This window comes from Bacillus rossius, chromosome 6, assembly GCF_032445375.1.
Source record: "Bacillus rossius redtenbacheri isolate Brsri chromosome 6, Brsri_v3, whole genome shotgun sequence".
Taxonomy (NCBI): domain Eukaryota; kingdom Metazoa; phylum Arthropoda; class Insecta; order Phasmatodea; family Bacillidae; genus Bacillus; species Bacillus rossius.
This window is the reverse complement of record NC_086334.1, coordinates 43,538,692-43,562,364: the sequence shown is the minus strand read 5'-3', so window position 1 is coordinate 43,562,364 and position 23,673 is coordinate 43,538,692. Positions and strand designations below refer to the sequence as shown.

General features: G+C 39.3%; 1 protein-coding gene across 3 annotated transcripts in view; it reads right to left on the bottom strand.

The window, feature by feature from the left end:
* LOC134533103 (protein 4.1 homolog) overlaps positions 1-23,673 on the bottom strand; it is a 203,699-nt gene that overhangs the window by 79,079 nt on the left and 100,947 nt on the right. For all 3 annotated transcript variants that reach the window (XM_063370352.1, XM_063370351.1, XM_063370350.1), the window contains exon 2: positions 22,631-22,805. In XM_063370352.1, the coding sequence (XP_063226422.1) occupies positions 22,631-22,792 (162 nt within the window). In that variant the 5' untranslated portion in view covers positions 22,793-22,805. The remainder of the gene's footprint in view (positions 1-22,630; positions 22,806-23,673) is intronic.

The window sequence follows — 23,673 nt, the reverse complement described above, 5'->3', positions numbered from 1 at the left end:
ATGTAATCTGGATGATTTATGTCTAAATGCAATAGTTTTTTTTTTATTTACACCTAATTATATTCTGTGTAATACATCAAAATTATAATTTATTTCATGTCATATAGAATACGAGTATAAAATTCGTTATAATTGTGTATGAATGTATACATGTATATATATACATGTGTGTGTGTATATATAATAGAATTTTATACAACTTGATGTGCTGTTATCTAGAGAAGAGTGTTGCAGTACAACAGGCTACGCGGTTAAGACGTCTCACAAGTCAGCAACTAATCAACAGGTGACATTTGCCCAAATGTGTAAAGGACTATGAAGTCTATCCCAGAGGTCATTGAAACAGCGAAATTTTCCAGTCCTTAGTCATTGGCAATTAAGGCAAGTAAAATAGGTGTATGTTAAAACACTGCAACGAAGTCTGCGTTTCGTGATCGGGTGAGCTTACTTCATGTATACGTTTACCTTCGGCACACGAATCACAGCAATTCAGTGCGGAAGTCAACGCGTAATGAATGTGTTGGCCAGAGTGTTAGACGGCCGCCAATCACACGGAAGAAATAGCTGCGTTATTTTAACAAAAATTGTGTGACACAAAATGTTTTCGCGAAATACAGGTGTCTCTACCCACTGGCCGCTAACGTGGTGAGTGGCCTTCCATTCTTGCATTAAAAAGGGGTAGGTATTTTTTTAGACTGCAACAAGGCATGCACTGGATGGCTCTGAAACAGTAAAAGTAAAGAAGATAACGTGTTAACGCGCCAAAGGTAGCTTACCAAAGTGCACTCTAAAAACATTTCATTATGAATAGAGACCCGGAAATTTCGCGGATTCATTTAGTCGCAAGCTAGAATGCAAACCTTCACACTCTCGCACTGTGTTCATGATTGGCACGCAGTTGTTTGGACACGCCCGTCTACGACCGTGAGCCAATGATGCCCAGCTAGGAGAGAAGTAAGCGAATCAGGTAGTGCCAAATAACAATGATAAAAATGTTCTCGCTAAGAAATCAACCAATGGGAAAGTAAATATGGGTCGAGAACACCTATAACTTTGAATTCTATCCTGAGGCCAGAAGAATCCGCGAAATTTCTGGGTCTCTAATTATGAATATATATTGAGTCTAGCCTGAAGCGAAACGAATCCGCATAATAGTGGATCTAGTAATAAATTTACTTAGCACAATGGCCCATGGTAATAGTGAGCAAGTACACTGCTAGAATTTCTAAATATTTACGTTCGCACCAGTGTTTATTTAAATTATTGCCTAGGCCCGTCCCCACGGCAGGAGATAAGATAACATCCAGAGCTCCGTACTTGCTCGATAACAGGTTAACTGTTCACCGGCTGTCCCTACTCGGTCACGCGGAAGTCGAACACTTGAGTGTCCAGTGTTTAACATTACTTGAGAGACTTCAAGGGAGACTAGGTAAAGAGGTGGTCCAATAAAAAAGAGAGAAAAGACATTTACCGAACTTTTAACCAACATTATAGGCTTTTTTTTCTTTGACTACCCTGCAATTGTTATGAATGAATATCACGAACATTGTCTTAATAATTTAGTTACATGCATTACGAAACTTTGTAGGACGAGGGAAATCAAATTCAAAAGGTTAATAAAATATGAAATCGAACTTTCCACCGTACGACTATGATTCAATAAGTTAATGATTTATCCAATCATTCCTCGTGCCTCCATACTGCCTCGAGTGAAACATTAGTTAGGAAATGTACTAAAACAAAAAAAAAAACCGAGAATTCTTTATTTTCATTGCCCTTCCTCCAGAGAACTGAGCAGATAAAAAACTTTTAAATAGGAGGAACAAAAAATTACAAAATGTGAAATTTTATAAGAGAATAATCGCCTAGGATTTTTTTTATATATTCCCTACATTTTGTGACTTGACTGATGGAATATGAAGGGTAAGACTTAGCACTGAATACTCGTTGAAGCCAAGGATTCTTGCTTCATACCTTCCTACCGTACGCTATTATGATACTCATTGTAGTTCGCGTAGAAAAAAAAAACCTATCTATTAAAGTATGGAAGTACATCAACGCAAAAAACATTTAGCTTTTATAAATCAGAAAATTCGGGGATCAAGCGCGATGAAAAAAAGTGCTAAGCTAAGTAACTAAGCCTTTGAAAGGATGCGTCATCACTGCGACATAAAATACACTAGACTAATACCGCACAGCTCTATACAAAAACAAAATTGCTAGCGTGTGAAAAATAACACAGCGGAAAGAGGTGTCTACAAAAAGATTTCATAAATTTAGATATATTATATGTGTCAAACATGAATAACATCTTTTTAATAAATTTGGAGCACTGGAGGTTTATTCCCCCCCCCCCCCAATAAAAATTATGATTATGAAAAAAAAAAATTCTTCTAAGAGAAAAGAAAGTTGTGTTCGTTGTCATGAATGTTTTAAACAGATGAATTGTTGATATCGTCCGCCGTCTATCGGACTGACGTGAGTGGAGTCTAGTGTATCTGGCGACATCACTGCCCCCCAGGGGCTAACCGGACGCCAATTACAGCGATCGCAGCTCCGAGCAGCGACTGTAGTGGCCCCCGGGGTGCGTGTCGGCGGAGAAGGAGGGGGGGGGGGGGTGTGTGTGGCGTGACCCGGCGCGCTGAAGCCCCGCTGATTGGCTCTCGCCCCCGCTCGAACACGATTACTGCCGCCCGAGGCCCGCCGGCCAGACTGTCTCCAATCCAGTCAGCGGCCAGCCCACGCGGGCGCCGCCTCGTCCCGAAGCAAAAATCCACACGCAAACTTGCGTTTCTGCTGCTTTTCAGAGTACACACTTTTAAGAACAAATATTTCGAAAGTGGGACTACAAAAACCGACGTTGTTTCCATTACCAATTGTGGAATATGTTTATGGATACTTCAATCAATAACAACCAAAATACGTTTTAAATATTTTTTTTTTTGCGTTTTAAAATAACCTTATTTCAACAAGAGATGTCGTTATTATGTAATATATAAATTGTTAACAAATGATATAATTATTCCTATTAACAGTTTACAGTAAAGTGCAACGAAGGAGGTAAAATGACGCAAGAATCCCATTATTTAGCTACATATTAAATACATTTTAATAAATTTGAATTAAAAATAGTGTAAAATAAAAAAAATATTTTATTGTAAAAAAAGCGTGGGGTGCATGGTGTCAATAGTTATAATTATTTTATTGACAGATATGAGTAGAAGGATTATCATTTTGATAATATCTTAAAAAACACCCCACGCTTTTTTTTAAATAAAATACTTTTTTTTATTTTACACTATTTTTAATTTAAATTTTTTAAAAATAATTTTCTATTTTTAGTTGGATTTTCTATAAAAGCGTGTGTTTTGTTTTTTAAACTATTATTTATTTTCTACTTTTTAGTTTGGTTTATTTATAAAAGCGTTTTTTTAATTTTTTAAACTGTTATTTGTTCTAATCTACTATTAATTCCGTGACAACTATAAGCAACTGTAATTTTTTTCCAAATTATTAATGTGTACAGCTGTAATGATAGTCAATTCTCGACTTTAGAAGCCATTCAAAGATTTTAACGTTATCAATATATACAGTGAGACTTAATGGTATAAGGTTATTGACGAACAAGTGACATCGACCAGTCTTACATACTGTACGAAATTAATGCTGTGAAGCAGGAAAGGATGGGAGTTACGGATTAATTATTACGTGAAGCGTTCCACATTTACGTAACAGGAATTTTGGGAAGGATAAGGAATGAGAAAGGATGAGGAAAGGACCTTCTCAACGAGAGTGTATAGAATATGTGAGAAAAATTCGGATAGCCCGGACTGGTTTTCGAACCCAGAGCCTTCCGATGACATGTCGGCTGCTCTGCCATCGGGCGCTCGATGTACGATAAATATGGAACAAAGCGCCCGACACTTTTTTCACAATAATACTAGTATTTTTCATTCATTATTGTTTTAAGGTTATTTTAAAAATTATTTTTAACTTTTTAGTTCGATGTGCTTCAAAAGCGTGTTTATTAGTTTTTTTTTAACTATATTTATTTTTCACTTATTAGTTTGAATAGAAGGATTGGCGAAAACCCAGACGAATTACAGTTGGATTTACGGCACCAATCCTAAAATTTGTTTAAAAAAATTTTTTTCCAGCCGTGGACAGGATTAGAACCCACGACCGGTGAATTCATGGGTTGACGTCATCCAAGACAATTCAATTCAATTAAATTCAATAGGTTTTTATTGACACACTTTTTTTACACTTTACAGATCTTGTTATTGCAATATGGCATTCCAGCACTCAGGCTCTTTTACCTAATTTAGTTTATATATATATATATATATATATATATATACATTTCTGATATGGTTATAGTAAAACAATATTTAAATTGTAATATTGTTTTACTATAACCATATCAGAAATGTATATATATATATAAACTAAATTAGGTAAAAGAGCACTGAGTGCTGGAATGCCATGTTGCAATAACAAGATCTGTAAAGTGTAAAAAAAGTGTGTCAATAAAAACCTATTGAATTGAATTGTCTTCAATAACGTCAACCCATGAATTCACCGGGCGAAGACCCGCGCCTTAATCCGCTCGGCCAACAAACCAACTGTCGAGGATGTATTGTAATAATACTAATACCCCGAGTGCTCGAGCTGGAAAGTAGGTAGACGGTACGCATGCGCCGACTGCACGGTTGTCTCACTTGCTCTCACACAGAGGCTGGGTGAGGAAATTATTTAATCCTGTCGACCCTAATCAGGATAATGAGATAAACTTATTAAATTAGTGTATTGGCACCGGTACTCGATAAGTGTGCGATATTTAAATTAAATCTGTCCATTTAAAGTGGGTCAAAATCGAGTGCAAAGGAGTCGGTTACAAATATACAAACAAACATACAGGTGAAGCTAATATAAAGCGTGTAAAAATATCAATCGCACAGAGAAACTTAATGTGCCGTTGGAATATGCATAACAAAATTTATTTGGGGTATTTTTGTCTAATGTTAATTATAGACCAGTCAGGGCTAACTGTTTTGCTATACTCAAGAAAACTTTAAAGTTTTTGTATATTTTAATGTAATAACGATGATGCGATATTATTATTCACATGAAATTCATACGCTTGTTTATCTTCTCCATTTGAAACTCATCTGGACTCAGTATGACTACTGACTATATTTCGCGTTACAGCATGAAAGAGTGAAACAGTGTAAATCATCGGTCTTAAACATTTCAAAGGCATAATAACTCAGTTCCCAAACACGAATGCCCGTGTAATTTGATACTGTAACACTAAAATAACAGTGGAAAATTTAGCTTTACGTTTGTTACGGAATTTTTACGGGTTCAATCATTTTACATTCAATTTGGCTAACTTTTCTTATACACGCGGATGATTCATAGCTATTTATCTCGTGTGAAACAAAATATTCAAAATCTATGGCTGAAAAAATTAATAAATTTCGTCAGAGATTTTGGTGCAGCGAAAACAACATAGAAATAAATCCCATCAAATGCTCGTTTATTAAAAGCATTAAAATATCCTATAATTACAATTAATGATGAGAAAGTTCTAGACGTCAATACAGCCAAAAGGTTAGATATTTTTCTATACAAAAAATCTAGGACTGTCGAAGCATGTTTCAGAGTTCTTTAAATGATACGTGCAATCGGAATTTTTTTTTAATATAATTTCTTATGCATACACCATTACATCTTTGTGCGGTTTTTCGTGGGAACAATTCATAAATGCAAAAGAAGAAATGAAAAATTAAAACAAAGAAAACAAGCCCGTGGGTTTATGTTTTCATTTTTATTTCTTATTTTGCATTTATTAATTTTTCCCATTAAAAAAGTGCAAAACTGCAATGGCGTATGTCCAAGAAATTGTATTATATCATATTTCAGGGACTGTGCAAACGGCACACCATTTGTTTTTAAAGCACCTACAAAAATTTCAACATATTTTGCCAACCAATCTTAAACTTAAAATCTGTTACATGCTGGTTCTTTCGCCGTTTAGCTATTGCGCAGGAATATTTATAGGAATTTAAAAATCCCTTCAGCATAGAATTCATAAACTTCAGAACGCATGCCCACGATATGCATAGAACTTGAATAGAAGACAGCATTATCACAGAATATTTGCAACGTTCTAAATGGCTAAACATGGACAATAGGCGATCGCTCCAACTAACTAGGCGGGTAGCAAAAATTTAAATTCATAAGAAAACTAAATAACTATTAAATAAGCTAATGCAACTGACACCTCATCCCTGTCATCTCATCAGTCACAAAAAAAATAAGAGCTCCAGCACACAAAGTACAGTTTATAGAAAAATCATTTGCGCACATAGTAAGCCAATTTTGGAATGTCTCACCAAAAATTAAGTCCAAGCAAAACTTCCATTGAGAGTATTGTTATATAAGTGTAATGTAAATTAAATCTAGGCTAACCATTTTAATTAACAATAGTTATTTTAGACATTTAATTTTTTTTATATACAAATTACTTATAAGATCAATTATTACTATAAAAAAATGTTAAATGTACGTGTATGAAAGTAAAGTATTTTTCTTGAAAACCGGCTCTGGGCTGAACTGTACGTGGGTAAATAAATAAATATAAAGCTCTCATCCTGCTTTGCTTCAAGTTGCATAGGAGTGTAACTGTTTTGCGAAGATTGCATAGAAATCAATACGATTTAGATCCACAGCTAGTCAGTTTTTTTTTTCAGCCATTACCTATTCCCCTGTATCTCATACAAGACTCGCGGATCGTATGTAAAGTTTTGGTAGGTGCTATCAGAGGAGAGAAATGTTTTCGGGCCGGAGCGTAGGACACGCGAGGTGCTTTACGGAACGGTTCGACCCACTTGTCGGAGTGACGTCACCGCCACAACAGGTGTAGCTAGCCAATGACCCTGAGGGATACTGCAGGTAGCCCGCCCTCTGCTATTGTCAGCGATGAGCTGATGACCAGCTGTGAGAAGGCACCACAATAAAGCTGGGTTTACGATTGAAGATTAAGAATTATGAATCAAGAATTAGTCTTGTATTAACCTATGATACTATGTATACTGGTGGAATGGTTTGTGCTGTGTAGCAATTTTGACGGGTCGTGTGCGAACCATATGATGACTTACGACTTAAAAGATGGTTATATTTTATTTTTTTCCTTAAGAATTAATAGAAGTGCCAATCAGAACACAGTAAATGTGTTGGCGCGAAATAATGTTTCGATGGAAAGCAGGTTATGATGTAGTACGAAATGAGTAGGAAATAAAGAATTACTAGCATCATCTTTAGAAATGATAAAATACCAAGAAGAACGTAGCACGTAAATTAAAAAAAAATAAGCTTTGATTGGAATATTTATTTCGTTCTATGATTTCGTAATTAACTATTCTGATTTTTTATGTTTTTTGCTATTATACGAGTATATTAGTATATTAACATGTACTTACAATTCATTAATATATTTTCTTACTCTAAAACCATTTTATGGTGTCTTGGAATGGAAGATATTACCATTACATGACCAAGTATTTATATATTAAAGTTAAATATCCTCGATTATGAATTGTGTATGGATTCTAGGTTACGAACTGAAATGTTGCAATTTTTAGGTTCAATCGTAACCAGGTGTCTGGTTTTTCAAGTACAAAGGTGCATAACCAATTTCCCCATGAATAAAAATGTTACGCTAATCAAGTTATTAATCAACAGCGATTATAAACAGAAAACCATTTCAAAATGCAGACGATACCTACGAATACCAAATATTCAACTTAAATAACATGGCTGCTTTCTCGCCTGTTTATATTGGCTGGAATTTACGACCACTAAGTCAATCATAAACTGGATATAACTTAACCATATGCTCGTCGGTGTATAGGTTAAGTTTATAATTCTTAAGTTTTTCAATTGTTAACCCTTCTTTAAGAGTTAACACAGAACCTTTTTTTTCAACACGCCTTTAAGTTGGGATCCCACGCCATGTTGACTTTTATTTCATTTTCTCTCCATTACAATTAGTTAAGGGTTATTTATGAAAAATTTAACACTATAGCTCTCTTTCATTTGTTGTTCTGTTCACAAATATTTTCAAGATATACTGACCACGTGTCCTTCGCCTGCGCCCCTTCGCAGGTAGCGGTGCTAACAACTGCCATCACCGAGTACGACACCAATCCTGTCCAGGGCTTACATGCAAAAACCTCAGCATGGACCTCTTCCATGGCACTTCCAGATTTCAATGGCAAATCACGCTTTCCCGGACCAACGGGAAGAAATCGGAACGAATCTTGCAGAAAAAACTCATTGGTATGGGGCCACGTAAACTTTTCGCGAAAAAATTTCCAGACCAGCTTTATGTTAAAACTTTGTAACACTGTCTGTTTTTTTTTTTGTTTTTTTTTTTTTTGCTGGGTTTAATTCAAGTACACGTCTACTGACGGCAAACCAATCTTAGCCGTCCAGTGCGGAAGCAATGCGTCCTGAACGGCCTCGCAAACGGCCGCCAATCACAAAAGGAAGAAACCACTTGCGCGCGCACGTCTTGTTGCAGTCCGACGAGAGGTGAGACTATTTCGCGAACAACGCGCGCCATTGGTCACTGGGCTGGTGCTGGCGCGGGGACGCACCACAACGCCGAAATACCACAACGCCGAAATGCCAAATTGACCACAACGCCGACAGCTAGAAAACTGCTGTGTAACACAACGCCGAAATACACTAACGCCGAAAAATGTCATTGCAGGACTGCCACAAAGGTTAGGTTAGGTTAGACTAGGTTAGGTTAGACTAGGTTAGGTTAGGCTAGGTTAGGTTAGGCTAGGCTAGTATAGGCTAAGTTAAGTTAGGTTAGGTTATATTACGCTAGGTTAGGTTAGATTAGGTAAGGTTAGGTTTGATTGTGGTATTTCGGCGTTAAGGTACATTTAAGAAACACACACAAATTCATTCAGTTGTTATTTCCGCGTTGTGGTACACAGCAGTTTTCTAGTTGTCGGCGTTGTGGTCAATTTTGACATTCGGCGTTATGGTATTTCTGCGTTGTGGCAACGACTCGTGCCGCGCTACCTGGAGGAACCGGCCCCTGGCAGGTCGCCTCTCACCTCGCGGCGGGCGTGCGGTCCCGGTGGCGTCACCGCGCCCATCGGCGTTGCCTCACGGGCAAATATAGAACCACGCCAGCACCGGCAAGCGGGGCAGCATTTCAACCCTCCCCCGTCGATACCCGCCCTCACCCGGAGTGGTCCACCACTCCAGACAGCCAACAGCACTCAACAAGTACGACAACTCTTTACACCGCAAACAAAACAGACTGGCGGTGAGTAGACTCACCTGCATTACGCGGGCAAATTTCACTGTTTGCTCAACTTCGACACACGATTGTAATGACAACTAGTTTTACTACTAGCTAAGGTCGGTAAAAAAAAAATGTGCTTCCCGGAACTCGAGTGGGCCAGTGGCAACGAGGTTAACTTTTCACCACAACAAGAAGCGATAATTTTTTGAGAAGAATTTTTACACTAAGGATTTTAGGGAAAATCACGTGTCTTTCGTTATTGCCTAATGTTATAATCTGAAACTTTTCCCCCCGATTCAACTTGGTCGAACCGAATTCTAATACTATTACACTGGGCATTTTGGCTCCCGTGCAAACAACGGCCAAGCAACAATCGTGTCTTAAACTTTAAAAAAAAAAATACATTTTTCATTGGCTTCACATATTAAGACAACAATCTGCACATTATTTTAAGAAACTATGATGGATAAAATTTAAAAACAAAATTGTTCCATCATGTTGGAAAAACAATTCCATACTGATGATAAATGTTTCTCTGCAGCTTAAAATAATAAAAGAGTCCGGCCGACTGACCCTAGGGTCAGTCTTTTTTTTAAACTCTAATCTATCACTGTACACTGATCGATTGAAAGGGTTTTACGTCGTGCGGTTATGCACGGACGGGACCTTAAAGATAAAGGGCTGCACGCTGTCGCCAGCAACACAACAGAAAAAGAGAGAAAGGCTTGATGCATGTCTGAAGGAACGATGGATAAATGAAGGTGATGGATATGGAAGGAAAGATGACGGACCTCTAGGAGAGTACTGGGGAAAGGAGATCATCTGACGAAGAATGATGACGTTCGAGGAAATAAAGCTTAGAAGAAGGAAGTTGAATTCAAAACTTCTAAGTTCGAAGAGAACAGACGTAGAGAAGATAGAAAATGAAGTTAAGAACGACGCGAGTGTAGTGAGAAGCAAATGTAGCCGAGGGAACACAAGCATTACACTGAAAATAGTAATTTAATACGTACATGTAGAATTAGAGGATATTATTGCATAAACCAGAGTTATGAAAGCCATGACGAAAACCAGATAGGAGTTCAAATTGAATCATGAAGAATGCATGGAAAATTTCATAAATGTACACCTACAACCGCTAGCATACCCATTAGGGTTCAGATCTAGGTGGTGATAGAATAACTAAGCCAATATTTGGAATCATGTGTCGCCAATAATACAAGAACGGCAATGCTAAAAAACAATCAGACATCGACAAATCACGTTATGTCGGGGTGCGGTGGCTTATACGTGCGTTTCCAATACATTGCGGCGCATGGAACACGGAGACATCTCCGCCTGGCATTTATGATGGGGGTGTATCTTTGTTGAGAGGGGGAGAGAGAGGAGGACATTTAGCTGGTACGGGGAAGGGGCCATTCTTATTGCCAGGGAAACCAGTGGCGTGCGTGACGCATCGCTGCGAACAAGAAGGTATAGAAGGGTGGGGGGGATCTGTGTGGGGAGAAAGTCGATGAAAGAGCACGACTGCGGAGAGAGACGGGAACAAAATTACCGTTATTATGGCGCCGTCAGTACGAAGGGCTCACAGATTACGGGCCGATATCACTGCCGCCAGTGAGGTCCAACTCGACAGTTAAACAGGACTGTGGTCGAATTGGACGGTTAATCGTGGTTAGAGTACACGAAATTTCGTGGGTATCTTTCACGGTACTGCTGTACAGAGTTCCCGAATCCCTGTACTACACTCAGATCACTGTAATTTTTTGTTTGGATGTTTCTATATCAATGCGAATACATTCCGATTGACCACATAGGTTCATCGCTCTTTTTTTTCAGAGTAAATCACTGACTTGAAATCCCATACTCCGTCTCCATAAAATCTGCAGATCAATCAACAGGCAACAAGAAGTAACAAATGTCTGCCTGGTATCGTGCATACATTGGAATAATGTCGATAGTCACACCTCATCACCTATCTCAACTTGACAAGGTCTTAGAGCAAAAAAAACACCAGTTAGTAGTACAAACAAATCGAAACTGAAAGACTGTGTGGTTTCCTACTTCAGGACATGCATAGAAGACTGAGGGAGGAGAGGGGAAATCAGGATCAATCACATTTAGGTTGAACCCCAAAATACTTTTCTATATCTGAGCAATTATTATCAGTTCATTAGCTGTATGCTTGTGTCATATCTTAACGGGATGTCTGTGATTCGATACATTTTTGACTGAGGGCTTCTCATTGGCTCACAGCCGTCTAGATAAACTGTGGTCCAATCACATAAGCAGCACAATGTAAACGTTTTGAATTTTAGACTACGAATTTTTCCTGTCTCTACACATGCAGCGTTGTTGGTAAGTACAGTTATTGCTAACTAAAGACCGGAAAAATTCGCGTTTTCATTACCTCTCGGATTGACTTCAAAGTCCTCTGCATACTCGGGTAAATGCCATTTGTTAATTGGCTACCAACTGGTGAGACTTTCAACTTGGTAACCTGTGATTCGATACTTCTTTACTTGAGGGTTCCTCGTTGGCCAAGAGTAGGTATTCACTACAAACTGTGTGCCAATGGCAGAAGCAGACTAGAGGTATACATATTTGCATTATATCCTACTAGGAAATGAATCCGCGAATTTTTCCGGTCCGTATTGCTAACGCTGATATGAAAAGACGAGGTAAATTTCGCGGCTTCTTTTCACGAACGGTTAAAATTACAATAATACGTATAACCTTTTGTATTCTTCCGTGGTTGACACAAAGTTTATACGTGGAAGACTTTGAAACAAAGAAAATCCAGTCAAGACACCTCTCAGGCGAGTAGCCCGAGTATGCAGAGAACTATGCCAGGCTAACTAACTATACAATCTTGTTTGTTGATCAAGTTAGTGTCGTTTGTTCACAGGATGTTTACTTTATAGCCTATAGTTGAAAATGATTTAAACATGCGTTTGTTAAGCGCTCGTTAATTAATAGCTTCGAGTCATTCAGGACGTGCCGAAAAACCTTAGATCCAATGATACTATTCATTAAAATACATGAGCTATTTGCAGTCCGGCTTATAATAGCGCGATTTGTGCAAATTTCCAGTCATCTTCCTAGCGAATTTTTCAAGTCCCTCATTGATAGGCGTGTTCGTAACCAATTTACAATTCAACAGCATCAGCACTTCAAACTGTCCATATGGGAATTTAGAGTGTGGAAATTCAGGGGGCGTAAGGTCGAAATATCTACGTTGTGATGTTATATGAATAAAAATAAAAGTTTTTCATTGCCTAGCATGAGTAAACAAAAACCACCAACTATTGGACTAATTGATTTTAAAAAAATACCTACGATAACGAGGTATTCAACCATCACAAAAACATCGGAGAATATTGCAGTGACCAACACAAATCCACAAACATAAGTTAAGTACACGATAAATATAGATTAGTATATCAAATCCTTGACAAATACCGACCCAAACAAACAGTGATCGTTGTAAAGGTTAAAAAAAAAGATTGAACAAACATGTTAGATAATAGTAAAATTCAATCCAACTAAAAAGTAGGGGGGGGGGGTATTTTTTCACGAAAAAATTTCGAGTGTAAAAAAAAATAATTTCGGGTACATGTCTACTGTCGGCGCACGATCGTAGCCATTCAATGTAGAAGCAAAAGCATCCCGAATGACACGGTCAAATAAGGCAATTGTTTCTCTTGCAGACGGCAGTCGATTACAAAGAAGAAACCGTTGGCGCGGGAATATCTTATTGCTAGGGACTGGAAAATGTTGTGGTCAATTGCCTCTAGGATAGACTCCACAGTCCTCTACACACTCGGGCAAATGTCACCTGTGCATTGGCGCTGACTTGTGCGACGTTTGAACCGGGTAGCCTGTGACTCGACACTACTTCTGTTGAGCGTTTCTCATTGGCCCAGAATAAGAATACTCTCACAAATTGTGAGCCAATAGCAGAAGCAGCACAAAGGTAAATGTATTCGAATTGTAGCCCATAGCGAAATTGTCCGGTCCATACTTATTGCAGACTAAAGCGTAGAGACCTGCAAAATTCGCGGATTCATTCGGTGATAGGCTAGAATTCAAACACATATATCTCTTAGATAATTTTGCTTTTGGCTTACTGTTCATCTGGACGAATCTCAACCAGTTATAAACCCTCAACCAAAGAAGGATCGAATCACAGACAAACCAGCTGAGACGACTTACAAGTCGGCAGCCAATGAACTTGCGTTATTTGCCCGAGTGTACAGGGGTATGTGCAGTCTATCCTGAAGGCCATCGTAACCGCGAATTTTGCAGGTCTCTACTAATGAGAGGTCAGATCTTTTCGCGAAAAAAATAATAATTCTGGCCCTACTTAAAATATATTGCCGTTGCCATCACAGTTGAAAGTTGAAATACACGACGTAAACTCGTCAGCCACTGGCTTCCGCGGGCACCGCGCCGGCGGACGGACACGGGACACGAAGCCGCGGCAAAGCGCGTATCCTTCCGCCGCAGCCGACGCGTGTCGCCGCACGCAAGCCGCCCGTCGGAACTAGCTTTGTTCGAGCCGGACGCACAACAAACTACAGCTGCGACGGTCCTCCGGTGTCTAAGCTGCGCGGGAAGCAAAGCTCCTCGGACGCATTCCAGGACAAAGAACTTCGAATGTGTGCACACACGAAAATCTGTTCAACTTCTGCGATTGGCGAAAGACCCTGTACCAGTTATAAATTGAGGTAGACATTCATCGCAAAAAATTCTTAACACCCATTACACTGCAGTAAGGTATGCCCGCGCCGCGTTTTCTTCCTTGTAATGGATACCGTCTGCAACGTTATTCGGACGGGCCATTCAGGATGTTTTTGCTTCCGCACAAAATTTTCTGTTTTTCGTGTGCCGTAAAGTAGACATGTACCTGAAAGAAACTCAACCAATCAAGGAGAACACAGACAATGATACAATGTTTTTTAACAAGCAAATGGTCTCGAATATTTCCGCGAAAAATGCATGCCCCTTGTAAGAAAAAAAAGACAGCGAAAATTCTATGTTTAATTCCACGAAGTGTTAAAATTCAAACGATTCTACTTTTAGACAGCTTCTGCAATTGGCTCACGGTTCATGTGGAGAACTTTCGAGCTAAAGAGAAACCGTCAACTACAGACGTATCCAATCACGGACAGCCAAGTTACGACACGTATCTCAAAGAGCGACTAACAAGCAGGTAATATTTTACCGAGTTATGTAGAGGACTGAGGAGTCTATCCTAGAGGTCAACGAACCTGCAATCTTCTGCAGTCCCAAGAGATACACAGAGAAGCAACTCGGCACAATCATGTGCAACTCGCGTCCAAATGATCATAAAACTCTAACACTGGTCAGGCCCCCCCACATCATTCTGTGGGCCCCGTTCCTAGAAGTCGTGATGCCCCCCCCCCCCACTTAACAAAGATTTTTTAAAAAAAATTGGCTTTTATGTATATTGTTTTAGTTATATTAATTTTTAACCTTATCACAATTATTTTTCAAACACACATTAAAACTAGTTTTAAGTCAGTGTTTGGATTCTCAACGTAAATTTATTTTGAATAATGGCAAATAAGTGTTCTGCACTGTCAAAATGGTGACACGTCAGTTGGTGGTGGTGTTGTTACTCAAAGTTGCAGATTCAGACATGTTCTGTACGCACAGCATATTCCGAATCATATTACTCTGGTGTAAATTTCATCGGTACCTAAAATTAGACCTGTTTAATTGTATTCTATGATTTATTTAAAATTGTCTACTTTTTTGTATTTTTTTTTCCTTTGTGGGCCCCCTATACCCACGGGCCCCGTTGCCGTAGCAACGGTATCACCGGTCATGTGGGGGGCCCTGACACTGGTAGCAGCTGATGAAACGCTACAGTGATTTGAGTTCGCAGGACAGCGGAGTATAAAACGGAGCAAAACGAATACGCGATCGTGTTTATTTAATCACCGCGTTTTTTTTTTACGTCTCGTAAACAGCGAAGTCATCACAAAACGGAAACGCGGAGCAACAAAAAATCAAGGGAACTGAAGGAATCGGCAATAGCATTTGCGTGGAGTGATTTCGAGAAACTATTGAAAACCAAAATCAGAAGGGCAGGAACAAGATTCCGACCCGGGTTACCTGAACTCGGATCCACTGCTTTACCTACGCGCCACCACGCTCGGGGATGACGATGTGGACGGAGTTGTGTTTGTTGGACGGGCGCCAACTCGGAAGGCGTTTGGCATGGCCATCATAATTAGAGCCAGGGAATTTTCGCGCATTCATTTAGTCGCAAGCTAGAATGCAAACCTCCACACTGTCGCACTGTGTTCATGATTGGACCGCAGTTATCTGGACACGCCCCTCTACGACCGTGAGCCAACGATGTTCAGCTAGGAGAGAAGTAGAGATGGGGCAAAGATCCGCGTGGGGCAAAGGTCCTATCTTCGAATATTTCGTATAAATGAAAACTGTTGGCCACATTGACACAGTCAAGAAAAGTGTCGCCATTGTGGTCGTTTATTGCCATGTGTGTCGTGCCAGTGTATAACACCTAGCGAACATAATGAGGTAAGAACTAATTTACTATAATCTGATGTAATTTTGCAGCAATACAAAACAATGTATGTCGCCGGGAACAACGCTCGGGAAGGATTTATGAAACCACAGTAAGAAAGTGTGCTTCTTTGTGGTTACTGTGCATTGGCATTAGTAGAGATTGTCCAATACAGGTAGCAGCAGGAGTCGCGCACAGGCCAGACTGCGCTCTGGGGCAAGCATCCGCAACTAATGACGGGGTAAAGATCCGCACTACATGTTTCATGCGGATCTTTGCTCCTCGCCCGTGTATGCTTAACATAGGCCTACATAAATTAAATTGTTTAAAATAATGTTTTAATTTGAAGTCTCAGTCTCTCTAATGCTCAATATTTTGCTATGGGTTTAGGCTCTTATATGAAAATGTTTTGGCAATGTAAATGGTCATTGCATTCCTTTCTTTTTCATTGCAATATCCACATATTTAACTTTACTAACTATTGCAATGCGTTCTGACTCGGGTTATGTAAATTGTAGCCTTTTTATGCAATGGCTTCGTCACTTTCAGGAAAAGGTGCGATCTGACATTGATCATTCTGTATTGCTTCTGCTGGATAATCATTCGTGACGTCGCTAGAAGCAATTAACTTCTGCCGTGACCATAGCATACATTTGCTGACACTTCCACCCCACAGTAGCCAAAAAATGCAACCAATTTACAGAAGCTTTTTCGGACCACTGAAAGCTTTCTATGCTGATGAATGCAACAAATGGTTAGTGACACATCCTGGAAGAAACATAACTCCCTACCAGTTTTGTGAATTGTTCGGTAAAGCTTATGAAATGTGTGCAACATTAGAGAAAGCAGGAAATGCTTTTAAAGCATGTGGGATCTGGCCTATCAATTCTGATGTATTCACGGACAAAGACTTTCTTCCTTCTAGTGTCACTGATTTCGCACAAAATAGTGAACGTTGTAGTGAAGAACGTGGAGATAACAGAGCAGAATCTTCTCAAGTGGACAAAGAAGTTGACTCAGAACAGTCAACGTGTCAAACTCAAGATATTCGTAGGTCAGTTCCTAATGTGGACGATCCTAGTCCTGTGACTCCTCCCTACACGTGTGAACCATCAATAGTCTTAGACATAAACAAGCCAGGTTACTCAGGCGCTAAAGCTAGAACTCCAGTTTCACCAAAAGAAATCCTTCCAATGCCAAAGAGGTCTGAGCAAACAAAACGGAATAAAAGAAGCAAACATTCTGAAATAATATCCAGTTCATCATACAAGAATAATATGCTTGAACATCTAAAAGAAAATGAGAAAAAAATGGCTGATAAAGACGAGCGAAGGAAAAAAAAACGTTTTGGAGTGAAGAAAGGAGGTGTTAAACAAGTAAAATCAGCCATTCAGTCAGACAAAATACAGTGCCCAGGCTGTGAGGCATTGTATGAAGACACACCTAACGAGGGCTGGATCCAGTGTACTTCATGTGAGGCATGGTGGCACGAAAACTGTAGTGCATATGAGGACACACTAAACTTGGTGTGTGATTTGTGTCAATGAAGCTCCAGAATTGAATCTGTTTGTAAACTACTAGATAAATGTTGTATGTGTCCCTTCACTATGCCAATGCTGTAACTGCATCTGTTCAATTTTTTATTTTATTTTATGCCAAGACATAAATGGGAAAAAATGATATTTTGCATACATTGTGTAAGTTTAAGTTATCTAATTTCTACTATGTCTACTATCGTTAGCTGTATATTGGATTTCTTTAACTTTTCATTGGTTTATTTAATTTCAAATTTGTAGAGCTAGAAAATTTTTAATTATCTATTTAAATATATATTTTAAGAAAGTTAGAATTTAATTTTTAAATTTGACATTGGTTTATATATATTTAAGCAATATTTTCAAATTTATGAATTATTTTGTCTATTTAGATTTTTGGACTCTTTGTGTGATTTTGTAATTTCCTGTTTACAACTTCCAATGTGGTGATATTTTACAATAAGCATATTATAATAAATGTAATGTTTTCCTGTAGATAATAAGTGTTGATCGCTGTGGGTTTAGATGTTGAAAGGTGCGGGTATTTGCCCCAATCAATTCGGATCTTTGCCCCACTAGTGGGGCAAAGATCCGGATTTGCACATCTATCGATACTTGTAACTTATGAAATAATGCACTTGTTTTCCTACAGTTGTGAATATAACTGAATAACATTAATGTGTGTGTATTCCGGAAATGAAGAGAAAAACATCCTCCTGCTATTTGGACAGTCAGAATATCAATTTAAACCTTAAGTGCGGAGCTTTGCCCCATCTTACTCTAAGCGAATCAGGTAGTGCCAAATAACAAGGATAAAAATGTTCTCGCTAATAAATCAACCAATGGGAAAGTAAACATGGGTCAAGCACACCTATAACTTTGAATTATATCCTGAGGCCAGAGGAATCCGCGAAATTTCCGGGACTCTAATCATAATTGTCATTTTTAAATTCTTAAAATTTCTACGAAAAATATGAAAAAAAAATATATATTTAAAATTTGTCAAACCAGCAATTTTCACAAACTTCCCATGCATCGGACATTGATATTCGTTGCAAGGCATAAAATTTAATGTATGGCAAAGAATGCAAAACCAAGCAATTTTATTTAAGGTACCTATGTCCGGAAACACAACCAACCGTACAAAGTTACAGGCGCCAATTATCCTGAATATCCGTGCATTTCCATATCAGAAGACCTCGCTATCGACGAAACGTTTAGACCACATAAGAAAGAACCCTGCCCATAATACGGGCAATCATAAAGCACTCGCATGTCTGTACTACTGTTGCTACTGGAGCGTTGTTTGTTTGAACGGAGCCGGTTGATAGACCTGTTACCAAACAGCTGGGAGACAGAAAATTCGCCGATTCAACGACCTCCCGGATAACACTCCACACACCTCTGCACTCTTGGTCACCTACGAATTTATCCGCTCTCCATTAATTGCACTTGATTTTATTTATTTATTTATTCAATTTTTGTTCTGTAGATTCCATATGGAGGTAAGGACTCCGGGATATAGAACAAGTCAATAATTACAAATATATACATATATACAAACAAACTGTACAACCACAAAAACTAAATATTACAGAGTACTTTTACATTTCAAAAGTAACAAAGAGAGATAAAAAAAAAAAATGGGTACATAAGAAATTGTATAAACTGAAGTCTAAAGCTCAGAGTGAAGAGTTAGTTATTTTTCTCCTCGTTTTGTGATGTATTTAAATAAAATTTACCAGAGTTTAGTTTTCTTATCTGCTATTAGGTCAAAGAATTCTATCAGAGAGTAGGCAGTTGATTCTGTTATCCTTCTGCAACTGATTCGCCAAAGGCTCAAAAACCACCAAGGTGTGTCCGAGCACTACTGATCTAGTGACAGATGTAGCACGAGTCAATCTTGCAGATTTTAGATGTTGAATTTAAGCGTCACAATAAACACGATAAATATTTATAATTTTATGTTCTTTTTTTCACAGCGCCTGGCGTGACGTCGACGGGGCCCGGCGCGCGCCACGAGACACAACCAGTCATGTGACGCCCGGCGGCCCGGCTCTCGAGGTCGACGGGAGGAGCGCGAGCCGCCAGGCAGCAGTGTTGCCAATTGAGCCACGTTTTCGCTAGAAATGACGACTTTTGCTTAAGTCTTAGCGACAAAAAAAAGTTTTCTAAACAAAAATTATTTAGCGACTCATCTGACGACTTTCGGAGTACAAATCAAAGCAGTTTTAGACAATGCCTACTTTTTTTGTCGACTTGAAAAAAAAAATAATTTAACTTGAAATTTTCACGTAAGTATTTAAATACAGAGTAGGTAATACACTGACTCTAGAGTAACAATACACTGACCATAGATAGAGACCCGGACAATTCGCGGGTTCAATGACCTCCAGGCTAGACGCCAATATCCTCTACACACTCGGGCAAATGCCAACTGTTCATTGGCTGCTGACTTGTGAGTCGTCTCGACTGGGTGGCCTGTGATTCGACACTTCTATGAGTGAGGGTCTCTAATTGGCCCTCAGTCCTCCAGATTAACAATGAACCAATGCCAGAAGCAGCACTAAGGTACAATTATTTGAATTTTAGCATAACACGAAATGAACCCGCGAATTTTCCGGGTCTCTAACCATAGAACAACGCACTACCTACTAGTGTTATCGTCGATACGTATTATCGATCTACACATTTGATAATTTAAATTTTTTAATTTAAAATTTCTTCGAGTTGAGAAAAAAAACGTACGTAATATTAACTAATAATACAATATATTTCTGTCCAACAACACCTCGTTTTTCAAAATGTTAACTCATAATCAAATTATTTTTACCAGTGGTAACACAAGAACAATGCGGTCGGGGAATCCCCGGATTTTATTATGTTTTGTATTGGCTGAACAATCGGAATTGATATCGACTTAGTTGATTGTTTTATATTCTCTAGCTCGCTCGCTTTTTAATTCATTTTAAGTAATTATAAAGTGCTTAAACTTGTTGTTTTGGTTTTTGGATCAGGGTCTTAATTTAAGCAGCTGGGTGTACACGCTAACTCCCAATTTGCACCCTGATGTCGCCTGCTGACTGTTACTTATGTTCCATAACGTTAGTGGGGAACAGAAATAATATAAGATTGTAATATTTAACCTGTTGTCAGAGCGAAAAAAAAGTATCGAAATAGGTAAACTTATGATAACACTTAAGCTGGTAGCAGTTTAGTGAAAGTAATAATAACATGATTCCTTTAATTCTTTATCTGAATACTTTATTACCGCACACATACTGTCACACTACCATTTCTCTACCTTGTTCGTTAAAACCAAAAAAAAAAAAACAAAACACACATATCAAAAAACATGAGACAAAAACCAAACATAACAGAACCAAATTATATATACCAACTACAAAACAAAATAGTAGATAAATTGTCATTTCAACAACTTAAATTCCCAACTTAATTACACGTAACGCTGACACTAGAATTGCTGAATCTCACACTCCAGAACATCAGAGTTTTGAGGAGTTCGATTACAAAATTTCAAGGCAGCAGGAATCGATATTATAATCTGAGGTGCGAAAAGCGCTCACGCTTATTTGTGTCTACGAGGCAACGTGCGGCATGTATCTGCCGAGCTTCACTGATCCGGCCAAAGAGCGCGCGGACCGCGCCACGCTCCACCTGGTGGACGGCCAGGAAGACGTCGCGGCGTCGTCGGCGCGCAACTAGACCGCGACCGAACTGCAGGAAGACGCGACTCGGACCCCAATTGCAACTTCTCCGCACGACCGACTCTCGGCTACCGTCTAACGGCTTTCGTCTACGACGGAGACGCAGATATGAACTGTGTGCGACAGCAAACGCTATGGACTAACAAAAAGAACCAATTTAAACAGCATTAATCCGCAATCGTGAAGAACGTACCGTGCCCACTTGAAACGTAAGATTTCGTGGAGTTCCAAGCGACGACGAAGCTCAATGTGACTGAGTACCGGTCGACAGTGTTCTTGTTATTTAAATTTTTAGTCATATGTATACATTTATAAAAAAAAAGTATCGTAGGTTATTAATACACAGTTGAGTTGAGACCCATAAATGGAGTACTTTGGGTTGAATTCTTGACCATAAACTAAGCAAGTGTGTATGTTCAACTGGTCGTAAACGTTGTTTTATAATGTTACGGCCTCCACACACAAGCCTCTCGTTAAAGACAGCAACTGACGATACACCTGAAGGATGACAGAGAAACCCCTCCCCTCTGACCTACCCAGACTTTCCAGTGTTATTCCTGTTGCGTGCCAAAGGAGATTAGGAGATATGGGGTCGAATATATCTAGGCTAACAATTTATAGTCCCTCCATAGTATGATAAACGTTGCGCTATCTCTACTTTACAATGTTAACTAAGTATTGTAAAAAATTTAATTGCGACACAGCGAGGCTTCCATTGCAAAAAAGAAAGGCCAGTAGAAAATGTGAAGCAAGGCTGATATTTTTTTGTCATTCCTAAGACTAACGAATCCTCTGGAAGGTCTTAGGCAAATAAAGACTGTTATGACAAAAATTGACTTTCAGATAACTTTTTTCGACAGGTTACAAGTGATGCACCGCCGACTGTTTCAGATATTTCTGAGGTATTTTTAGTAGTCATGTAAATTTGATTTCAGATATGTTCAGTTATTTATAGAGACCTGCAAAATTCGCGGTTTCGATGGCCTTCAGGATAGACTGCACATACCCCTGTACACTCGGGCAAATATACGCAAGTTCATTGGCTGCCGACTTGTAAGTCGTCTCAGCTGGTTTGTCTGTGATTCGATCCTTCTTTGGTTGAGGGTTTATAACTGGTTGAGATTCGTCCAGATGAACATTAAGCCAATAGCAAAATTATTTAAGAGGTATATGTGTTTGAATTCTAGCCTATCACCGAATGAATCCGCGAATTTGGCAGGTCTCTAGTGATTTATCGTAATTTATTCAGTAATACTGAATTCAGCCATAATGACAGATTAATTTTAATAGCCTTACTAATGAAACCTAACTTCAAAACATTCAAAACAATATTTTTGTAACTGTGTGTTCCGTGACCCTGCCGACGAGAGAAGAGGGGGGGGGAGAGAGAGAGAGAGAGAGAGAGAGAGAAAGAGAGAGAGTGAGAGAGAGAGAGAGAGAGAGAGAGAGAGAGAGAGAGAGAGGTACTCACGTCGATGTTGATGTCGAGCAGCGTGCCGTCGAGCAGGGTGACCCTCGCCAGCACAGTCTTGCCCTTGCTGGCCGCCTCCTTCTTGGACGGCGACGGCGACGCGGGCCCGTTGTGGGCCTCCGCGGCCGCCTCCACCTCGGGGACCTTGCTCTCCTCTGGCATGGCGCCTGCTCACCTGCAACACGCCAACCGGCCTCGCGTTACTGCACTGCACTGCTGGGCTGTACCCTTACAACCACCCCATGTTGCGCTAACCTCGCGACCCCGGCGCGGCGTCAAGATGGGTTTACGATTGATTTCCTTAAGAATTGTAACTTAACATCGAGCACACGATTAAGTCAAAACTACATTTTCCAGTTTATGATTGACATATAAGTCGTTAATTGCAACCAATCACAGCACAAAACACATGGTCGGCCATTGTTCGAAATGGAGAAGCAGGTTTGAAATAGGTTATTGACAAATGGGATATCTATTTTTCGAAATGGATGATGATTACAAATTACATATATACTGCCTCGCTCGGTACAATACCAAGACATAAACTTCCGGCTGAAAGGTTCCGGTTTGTTGTGATTGGTCGCTTCCCTTAAGTCTTAACGAAAAATATAAAATATAACCATTTCTGTTAAGTCTTAAGTCATCATATGGTTAACACGCGACCCGTCAAAAATCACACACGACAATCATAAACCATTCCACTAGTTTACATAGAGTCATATGGTAAGTACACGACTATGTCTTAATGCTTAATTTTCAATCGTAAACCCACCTTTAAGCCAGCCCCACACGATACCCATTTCCTTAACGGTTTTCATGCCTTTTTTTCTGTTCGCGCGTCTGCTCTCGTGTAGGTAACATTTCAAGCCCCCTTCCAAGGGTTCTGGCTCTGGGTAAGTTTTCATACCCGAAGTCTTAGCCAAAATCGTAATATATACGTGTTACAACATAAACCCGTATATAGTCACGTTTGCAAACATTAGGAAACATACCAAGCGTATTGGTGCGCCAAGTGAAACTTTATGATAGTGAAACTATTTGGT